The sequence below is a fragment of the Vespa mandarinia genome, chromosome 10 (assembly GCF_050613455.1).
Source record: "Vespa mandarinia isolate Hongniang chromosome 10, ASM5061345v1, whole genome shotgun sequence".
Lineage (NCBI taxonomy): Eukaryota > Metazoa > Arthropoda > Insecta > Hymenoptera > Vespidae > Vespa > Vespa mandarinia.
In genome coordinates this window covers 3,855,001-3,865,000 of record NC_140819.1, presented here as the reverse complement: position 1 = coordinate 3,865,000, position 10,000 = coordinate 3,855,001, and the positions used below count along the sequence as shown (strand labels likewise).

Here is a 10,000-nt window from a genome sequence, read left to right as displayed (position 1 = left end):
TTTTCATTTTGGATGCACCGCTAATAGACATTAATTTTATTATTATTATTATTATTTTTTTTTTTTTCATCGTTATTTCGTCTTTTATATTTTGAATTTGTACTTGCATTTTTGTATATAAAAAAAAAATCGACGATATTCTAAACCTATTTCGAATTTTGTTCAGGAAAAAATACATTGCATCGAAAAGATTATTTTGATCAAAGTTTACCAAGTATTACCGTTTTGGTACTTTCCTATACATAGATATAAGGTTAAATATATATATATATTACAACGAAAAAGAATAGAAATAGCTGGATAACTCAGGACACGGGAACGCTTATTACCGCGAACTAAGCATCGCTCGAGGCGATCGAGCAAGGACAGTACCGCTACGGAGTAGCAACGTTTCCCATTGCTGTTCGTCCTTCCCTCCTCTTAACTTTTCTTTCTTCCTCTTTCCTCCTCTCTTTCTCTATCTTATATCGTGTTTGTGCTCGCGCGAGCAAGATGTTAATGCAGCGCGAATCGCATCGCGGAACGTCAAGTTGGAAAAGTCCTATGTTCGGTTAAGACGAGAAAGAAGGAGAAGGAAGAAGAAGTAGAAGAGAAAGAGAGAGACAAAGAGAGAGAGAGAGAGAACAAGTAGGATCCCGCGAGGACCAACAGGACGACAGTCCAGCGTTCGACACGGGCAGGAGAGGTCGTTGAATCCCATTAAGCGGTACTCTTCGATCGTTTCGCTCCGACCACCTGTATACGAGTCGTTCGTTTCGATCGTTGCCTTCTCTTTCCTATGCCTCTCCACCTCCCTCTTTTTCTTTTTTCTCTTTCTCTTTAACGTATACACGCATACGCATATACATACGTGTACATACGAGCCTATCACCTTCGGCAACAACGAAGCACCAGGATGAGAACAATTATGGAGAACGCTCGAGAGGCGAACTCTCTGCTACGTTCCTTGCGAATATATCGTACATGTTCATGCTGATACGTATGTAGGTGTGTATCACTTTGAATGTATCTGTATATATTATATACATATGAGCAATATGTGTATGAGAAAGAAAGAGAGAGAAAGAGAAAGAAAGAGAGAGAGAGAGAGAGAGAGAGAGAGAGAGAGAGAGAGAGAGAGAGAGAGAGAGAGAGAGAATATTGCATTCTCGTTTTCTCGTGTATCCAAGGCGGCCACACCTTTCACCAACACCCAAGCCAGCCTGTTGGCTAGGCCAGGCAACAAGCTCTAGGCCGTTCAACGGCAAACCGACTGTGGATGCTCGTTGGTTGGTTGCTCATTCGTTTGCTCGCTCCTTTCTTCGTTTTTTCTTTCGTTTATTTCGTATCGAAGAAACTTATCCACCTTTTTGTCTTTTATTGTATTCCTTCGATCGACGACAAATCGATTCGATTTGTCAAATGGCCAGGGAATACAGGATCCAAGATCCATTTGCGAAGTTCCGTACATGTCTTCGTATGTTAGAACTATTTGGACGTAAGTACGATCGAGAGAATGAAACGAGCAAACAGGTAAGCAAGCAAGCAAGTAAGCAAGCAGGCCAGACTCAGGCCAAGCCAATCCAAGCCAGACCAAGCCAAGCCATGCCATGCCAAGCCAAGCCAAGCCAAGCCAAGCCAAGCCAGGCCAGGCCAGGCCAGGCCAGGCCAGGCCATGCCAAGCAGACAGGCAGAGAAACGACTGCACCCGTCGAAGGGGGATTTCTCTGCTGTCGCTTCGACGATCCGGACAAAAGAAGCAGGGACCGACAGCCGACCCTTCGTATAAAAGGTTCCAACCCTCGTCTCTCGCTCTGTCTTTCTTTCATTCTCTCTCTCTCTCTCTCTCTCTCCTCTCTCTTCTCTCTTTCTTTCTTTCTTCCTCTTTTTTTTCTGACCGAGGGTACATACGGGTTGCTCTACTCCGAAGCCAACAATACGACTCAGAGCTTTACCGACACGTACACAGAAGAAACGTACTCGATGCTGCTGACCCTCTCTATTGCTTTGAATATGCGAATGGACCCGGTGATGGTCAGCATTTCCTTCTTTAAGACTTCTTCCGAAAATCGTTAAAGAAAGAGAGAGAGAGAGAGAGAGAGAGAGAGAGAGAGAGAGAGAGAGAGAGAGAAACTGATAACCTATCTATAAGACAATAAACATTATATCACAAAGAGAAAGTTTCTTTCACATATAAGAGATTTCATTTATTTAACAAATCTTTCAAAATTTGATCCATAAGTTCTCTCGATCTATTATTTATTATATTACTACTACTTACACCGCGTAGCACACAGAAAGTAGGGACGAAAGAAAACATGTCCGTTTTGCTTGCCTGCCACTCGTCTAGATCGTAATCGCGATCTCCTACCATCGCGACTCGACTTTCTCCTCGAGCGGCTTTAATGTACCTTATTAGTTACTACCAAAGTAGTTGCAATTTCTATTTTGTATCCTCCGTTAGATTTTCCAAGTGAGACAAGAAAGTGGAAAACGTTAAGTTTCCGAGACTTTTGCTCCAGACTGCGGCATAGCCGCTGTATTAGATCCTTAGCGTTTTGTAGTTGTTGTCGTCACGTTGACAGCAAAAACGTTCGATTCGAGCGTGAGAACCGCTGCTGCTGCGTAGCGTGCCACTATGGTTTGCTTGCCTGCTTGCTTGCCTGCTTGCTTGCCTGCTTGCTTGCCTGGTTGCTTGCTTGCCTGCTTGCTTGCTTGCTTCCTTGTGCTCGAACGTTCCTGCTATAACAGCAGCGTTATAGCAAACGTGCTCAGGTCGAAACGAAACGTTCGGTAAAGTTCCCCTTGGGTTGGCCCTCCGTCCGACCCTCGTCAAGCCTCGTCGCTTTTCGTTCGAGGCTTTTCGTGGCAAAGCACGGACTAGGGACGATTGGTATTTCTTATTTCTTCTACCTGGACTCCAGGTATACCTATATACCATATTTAGGACCTACGAACATAGTAGGGAAATAAAGGATAAAAAGGAAAAAAAATAAAACGAAGATAAACTGTTCCAAAGATTTTCCCAACTTTTCGTGAATGGAACAGAAACCCTTCTCTCTTCGTTCGAAACTCTGTACATTATTTTAAAACTTCACGTCGATATTTTCTTATACTTTTTAAAAAGATCATTCGGACGTTTTCGACCTTTTTACCTGTCAAATTTACAGTTTTACCGTCTGATGTCTACTCTATTATTGATCGTTTTTTTCTTTTTTCTTTTTTTTTTTTCTTTTTTTTTTTATAATCGGATCAATCGAGGATTTCGACCGTTTTCGTTATCCTTGTAAAAAAATAAGAACGGTTACCTTTCTGTAATGTAATACTATAAATTCTTTTACGAATAAGATAGACGGCAATAAAAATGAAATAAAAGATAAACTTATCAACGTTGATAAAGATCCCAGTGTTGTTGCGTTGTTACGTTAAGTGGGAATAATTGACGTTCGATCACGGTATTCGAAATTTAATAAAATTATTCGACGAAAGAGAAAATAATCCGATCCTTATTGAATTTCAACAATTATGATATATCTCTTGAGTACTAATTGTACGTGAACAATATTGATCGTTTGAATCGATTCGTCGTAATTAGCATTATTCCTCCGTCATTATTATATTAATGAGATATCGTTTACGTTTCTTTGAAAATATAATGTAAAAAAGGTAAGGGAAAAACACAAAAATAGGATGATCTTCATATACAAGCGACTAAACGAGAAAAGCACTAATCGTTTGGTCTGAGGGGTCTGACCTTTTTCTTGTCGTATTTCTCGTTGAACACCTGCGACCAACATAAGCGAACGACCAGCATCATCATCATCATCATCATCATCATCCCTTTGGCATATCTCTTGTAGGTCTCCTCGTAAATTTGCGCCCACTCGCGAACAGGTTTCTCGCGTAAGCAAGCAAACAGCTTTGCTGCTCTTTCATCCCTCAGCGTAACCATGGATTCTGATCTAGACGACTAGAAAAGCTTACTACCTTACTACCACAATTAAACTCGTCTCGTTCTCTCTATTCGTAGAACCTTCTCGATAATTGCACAATCGGCTTTATCGACTTGGTCGATCGATTCACCTCATAAAAACGTACCACCCCGTATCGACGAATTGAAATCTCTCGAAACGAAACGAGTATGAGAGGAGAAAGAGGAGAAAGAGGAATGAGGGGGAAGGTGAATATATACAGGAAAAGAAATTTCCTATCTGTGGTTTTCGATTCAATTTCGAGCCGACGAATAGCGTCGTTCGTTCGTCTGCTAATAGATATCCTCGTGTAATTTACAACTAGCACGAGGATCATTGTGTGCGTATAAAGAAAAAGGAAAAGGAATATACGATAGGCCGCGTATTATATACGTACGGTTGCGCGCGCGTAAGCAGGAAGATGCTGTGTTAAAAAAAAAAGAAAAAGAAAATAGAAAAAAGAAAGAAAAGAAAAAAAGGCCGAGGGCGACAAAAATGTATGAGAAAGGGACGCGCGCTCCCACACCGGCTCGCTCCCTCCCTCTCTTTCTCTCTTCTCTCTTTCTTTCTTTCTTTTTTTCTCTCTCTCCTGGCCATATGGCCCCTTTTCCCTTCCATTTTTTAGTTACCCCACCTTGTCCCCCTTTTTCATTTCTCTCTCTATCTCTTTCTCTCTCTCTCTCTCTCTCTCTCTCTGTCCTTCTCTCTCTCTTTTTTTTCTTTCTCTCTCCCTTCATCCACAAAACTGGAGAGCCACCCACGTGCATCGAGCGTCCACGTGCGTACATACGTCATCATGAGACGAGCAACTACGACCTTTCCAATCGTCCCATTCTTATGGATCTTTAAAGAGTCTCTCTCTCTCTTTCTCTCTCTCTCTTTCTCTCTCTCTCTCTCTCTCTCTCTCTCTCTCTGTCTCTCTCTCTCTCTCTCTCTCTCTCTCTTTCTCTCTCTCTCTTTCTTTCTCTCACCTTTCAACGTAAAGCACCTTTTTATCTTAAAACTGTTTCCTTCTACGAACGGATTAAGATGCTTCCGTTTAATTTTCTCTTTTTCTTTTTCTACATTCGAGCCAATTAAAGGCATCGAACTCCCTCGAGACACAGTTGAGATATCGAATCTTTCTTTTCTGTCTCTTTATTTCACGATCTCACTCTCTTTCTCTTTATTTCTCATCCGCACGCGCTCTGGTCTTATATATATATATATATAAAAAGATATATATATATATATATATATATATATATATATATATCTTTTTCTTTTACATTCTACCCTTGATGCGTTCGGCATCTCTTCCTCTGTCCATCTCTCTCTATCTCTATCTCTATCTCTATCTCTATCTCTCTTTTTCTCTCTCTCGTTTTCTCTCCCTTCTATGAGTTCGGCCTCGGAGGATAGGGCCGGACCCTTCGTTTAGGGCATCGCAGATGCCGCGCGCCCTTGTAGATTACTTCCCAGTGGTTATCAACTCTTCCTACAAAATTAAATGATAGAACAGCGGCCTTCGTGATTCCACCAAGTCGGAACTAGTTGAGAATCACTGAAGATATAGGGGAGCGAACCCTCCTTTTCGGAGAGCTTCCTTTATTCATCCCCTAATGTGGGACCGAGCGGCTCGTAGGAACCTTCTAGCCACGCGATATATAGGGTAGAGTATTTATCCGACGAGTTGGTACATAAGCACACACTCACCTTCATATATATATATATGTATATATGTATATATATATATATATATATATATATATATAAAATATACCACCTTTATATATATATATAAAATACGTTGTCAGGATGCACTACGCGTGTGTAGATACACCCCCAAATTTTTGTTCACGACATCCTAGGAATTTACTATAGTTATAATTTTATTATTTTAAGATTAAGATTTTGATATACGTTAATCATATATTAATCTTGTATTATTATATATCTGTATAAGAGATAAAAGTTTGGAAAATGTGGGCAAAACTTGTACGTGTACTCATTTGTTTTGTTTAGTTTTTCTGTTCATTAGAGTAAACTATTCCTATCTTCATTTATTCCAAGTTATCTCCAATATTCTATTAGTTATTCTATTAGGAATTCTTACGAAACTGTTTTTTTTATTTTTTTTATTTTTCTTTTATTAAAAATAAACTTAACTCATTATTAATATATAGAATATATACAATAAATATATCTACATGCTTGTGTATATAATTTTCACCAATTTATTCTAACGATTAACTATTTTTAATAATTCACTCACAATAGTTATTATTATTATTATTATTATTATTATTATTATTATTATTATTATTATTATTATTATTATTATTATTACTATTATTATTATTATTATTATTATTATTATTTGTGAGAAAAAAAAATATATATATATGTTATATATATATTCGTATTTATAGATTAATGGAGAAAAAATTGCAACTACACGATTACACAAAAATATTATATATTATAAATTGGATTGTTTTTCTCTGCATCTTCTTGTTCTATTTCTTTTTCTTCCATTTATAAATCATAGAGCAATATCGTAAGATTGGTAAACTAGATTCCAAGATGATCTCGAGAATCATCGCGCATCATGCTTCGCAAAGAACATACTCCGACAGTGAGAAAAAGAGAAAGAGAGAGAGAGAGAGAGAGAAAGAGAGAGAGAGAGAGAGAAAGAGATAGGGGGGAGGAAGAGACAGAAGAGAGACACTGTGCTCGCGCTCGGCCGCGCGTGTCGTCGCAAGTCCTTGAAGTCAGTTCGTACTTACGAACGAACGCCCTGGCAATCTTATCCGACGCTCGTTGTTAGATAGCACGTCGCTAATCTGCCGCGGACTTTACACTGCTCAAGTCGTTTGTATGCTCAACGTACAGGATCGCGATGGCTCTTCTCTAAGAAAAATTACATCCTGAACTCGGATTTAAATTCGATCGATACGAACAAATTGGAAACAAATTTATCAAAGAATCTACTTGAACGATGACATTTCCAGATACATATATCTTTTTATCAGATATTTAATACTATGACAAGAAGTCTTGATATGACTAATCTTGATTGAATGTGTATATATATATATATATAAGCCAAAAAAAAATATATATATTTTTTTTTTGGTTTCATTGACGTAGCTAATCCGATCTCAAATAAATTGTGTATTGTATAGAACACATTATTATTATTATTATTATTATTATTATTGTTATTATTATTATTATCCCTATACTTTATTATTATCCCTATTACTATTACTATCTCTAGTTTTTACTAGCAATGAATTGGAGATGAAATTGAATGAATAAATAAAGAAATAGATAAATAAAAATGAAATGTAAGATTTTTCAAAAATTTTTATTGGCTGATGTTATTAATGATATCATTACGAAAAAATGAGAAATTATCGATAATATAATTTGCATCGATCGATAATAAATCTTGAATGGTTACTTTAGAAAGATTTCTTTTTGAATTTTGAATATAATTATTTTATTAAATGCGCTGACGCCTCGTATATCTACGTTCGTCGCAGCAAAGCCGACTGTTTTTCGAGCTTGGCGATCTCGCCACTGCACGACGCTATCGTCGAGTCCCCTTTCGAAAATAACACGGCCGGTTGACGTCATGCCGTCACGACGATCATCGTCGTCGAAGCTTCTACTCCTCGTGGCGAGTTACCATTGTGTCGTTTTACGACGGAGATTATTATATAAAAAAAAAAAAAAAAAAGAAAAAAGAAAAGAAAAAAAAGAAAAAAGAAAAGAAACATTCTATGGCTTTGATTATCTTTTATAAAAATCAATGAGAAAATCAATTTTAACGTAACATCGGAATAATTTTTCAAATTTATTATTTAAATTTTTTGACAATGACGTTGCGTCCTTGAAATTCTTGACGTTCTTTCGAAAAAATTTTAAAGATAATCTTTGTTTCGCTTTTTTTTTTTTGCTTACCGTTATATCCGAATACGACGAACGAAAAAAACAAAAAAAAAAGAAGAAAAAAGAAAAGAGAGAGAGAGAGAATGAGAGAGAGAGAAAAAGTAATAAAAAAGTGAAGAAAATCGAGGAAGACTATAAGTTCGAAAGATTAGAATTATATCGTAAAGTAATATGTATAGTCACCCGACTCTAACTCCATCGGGTACGGACCTGGTTAGATAGACTTCGACTCTCGTAGCAAACATTACCTCATCATCGCGCATAGCCGGATCCAACTCGAGTCTTCTCCACTTCTCTCCTTTTCTTTCTACGTTTTTTCCACTTTGCATCGTCGAATCTTTCAGCTTTTTATTCGATTCTAGGGAATCGTTGAATCTACGTACTATGTACTTACATACCCTAACGAATAGACTTTCCTTTTCCATCATTTTCATCTCTCCCTCCCTCCCTCTCTCTCTCTCTCTCTCTCTCTCTCTCTTTTGTTCTTCTTCTTTCCTTTCCTTTTTTTTTTGTTCTTTTTGAAGATAAAAATTGCTCGAGATATTTCATTGTTAACAAAATCTTATCTCGTTTCGATCGAACGTCCTTCCGTCATTCACATTTTCTCCTTTAAAAGAATAATTGATTTTCTTTAGGAATATTTACCAAATGAAATATCAGCGGGAACCTAGCTTTCCTACGTTCGTTCGTTCGTTTGTTCATTCGTTCGTTCGTTCGTTCGTTCGTTCGTTCGTTCGTCCGAACTGACTAGATAACTCCGACTCATGCGGCAAAGATTACCTCATCGTCGCGCATAGCCGGATCCACCGCAAACCTTCTCCACTTATTCGTCATCTCTTTTGCTCTTTGGTATGTGTTTCGCTCATCGTATATTCGCGCGGAACGTGTCTTCCTTCGAAACATTACGAGATAACAACGACTCGTGGAACAAAGAAAAAGAATAAGAATAAGAAGAAGAAAAGGAATAAGAGAAGAAACAAGAAAAGACAACAAAAAAAAAAAAAAAGAAAAAAAATACAAGAAAGAAAAAAGAGAAAAGGAACTTTGGCAAAGTGAAAAGATTCGAAAAGGAAAACTTGTGTGTCGATGTGAGACGAGAAAGTATTATATAAAAATAATAATAAGAATACGTATACGAATAAGGATAAGAAGAAGAAGAAAAAGAGGAAAAAGAAAAAGAGGAAAAAGAAAAAGAAAAATCAGAAGACGACGAAGAAGAAGAGGAAAAGGAAAAAGAAAAATAAGAGGACGATGAAGAAGACAAAGAAGTAAAAGAAAAATAAGAAGGAGAAAAGGAAGAAGAAGAAGAAGAAGAAAAAAGATAAAGAGAGGAAAACATGACAACAAGGAGGGAGAGAGAGGGAAAGGGAGAGGAAAGTATATACTTCTCTTGTACACGTTCCTCCTCTCTCGAGTTTGATTTATGGCGAGTTAAGTAAGCGTGCGTTTCTCTGTGGCACACGACTAATCCGTTACGACAGAAGGTACCTCCCGGTCGGTGGTGTGGCCACCCTATGGTTTACCGCGCTCGATTCAACAAGTGCGCCCGAGAACCACGTTTTACGATTATCGGCTTTAAGGAGAAACACTACGGTGGATGGAACAACCGACCATCTCAAAGTTGGTCTTCCGAGTCGACACAATGACTAGCGTCTCTCGCAACATAGACGTTTCTTCTTACGTTTTTACGCTATATTATTACGTTTTTCTTCTTTACCATCAACATTGGAACTTGTTGTTCGTATTCACCCTGAATACAAGAGCTACACAAAAAAAAGCATACAGACAATACTCGCGAGAATTATGAAAGAGAGAAAGGTACGTGGAAATGTGGAGGAGGAAGGAGTTAGTTTCCTTCGTTATCGCCGAGCGAAAATTTTTTTATCCTTTTCTTTTCTTTTTTCTTTTTTTTTTTTTTTCCTTTTGTCTCTTTTCATACTTGTCCCTCACCTTTTAAAGAATTCAAGGAATCGATTGGGAGGAGACTTAGTCATTTTTAAGGCTTTTTTCTCTGTCAGAATTTCTTTTCTCTTTGTACAATTTTTTCTTCTTCTTCTTCGTTTTTTTTTTCTTTTTCCATTTTTTTTTCTTTTTTTCAAATTTACAATCTC

The 10,000-nt window shown here is 37.6% G+C and overlaps 2 protein-coding genes across 8 annotated transcripts in view; one reads left to right on the top strand and one right to left on the bottom strand.

Moving 5' to 3' along the window:
• Positions 1-10,000, top strand: part of tara (SERTA domain-containing protein 2 taranis) — a 37,279-nt gene that overhangs the window by 18,061 nt on the left and 9,218 nt on the right. Inside the window, exon 1 of one of the 4 annotated variants that reach the window (XM_085659958.1) lies at positions 7,940-7,990. The exons of 2 other annotated variants lie outside the window; for them this stretch is intronic. In XM_085659958.1, coding sequence (XP_085516084.1) covers positions 7,973-7,990 — 18 coding nt within the window. In that variant the 5' untranslated portion in view covers positions 7,940-7,972. Of the gene's footprint in view, positions 1-7,939; positions 7,991-9,544; positions 9,708-10,000 lie in introns of those variants that run through there. One more of the 4 variants, XM_035877030.2, reaches the window with a different exon arrangement.
• On the bottom strand, positions 2,220-8,974 carry LOC118446398 (uncharacterized). Of its 4 annotated transcripts, XM_035877033.2 has the most exons (4): positions 8,670-8,974; positions 8,138-8,496; positions 3,734-3,949; positions 2,220-2,929 (listed from the first exon to the last, which is right to left on the bottom strand). In XM_035877033.2, the coding sequence occupies exons 2-4, from the start codon at positions 8,321-8,323 to the stop codon at positions 2,522-2,524; spliced, it is 810 nt and encodes a 269-aa protein (XP_035732926.2). In that variant the 5' UTR covers positions 8,324-8,496; positions 8,670-8,974; the 3' UTR covers positions 2,220-2,521. The 4 variants fall into 4 exon arrangements, with proteins under 4 accessions (XP_035732926.2, XP_085516085.1, XP_035732924.2 ...); XM_085659959.1 differs by having other exon boundaries at positions 8,073-8,974; XM_035877031.2 differs by having other exon boundaries at positions 8,138-8,974.

What these genes read in the sequence shown, in the direction of transcription:
- LOC118446398 (XM_035877031.2), bottom strand. Translation starts at nt 8,323, where the DNA reads ATGAAAATGATGGAAAAGGAAAGTCTATTCGTTAGGGTATGTAAGTAC. An exon ending in CGGCTATGCGCGATGATGAG is followed by an intron (nt 3,950 to 8,137) that starts GTAATGTTTGCT and finishes AAGCTTTTCTAG; the next exon opens with TCGTCTAGATCAGAATCCAT. An exon ending in AGAAATACGACAAGAAAAAG is followed by an intron (nt 2,930 to 3,733) that starts GTCAGACCCCTC and finishes CTATGTTCGTAG; the next exon opens with GTCCTAAATATGGTATATAG.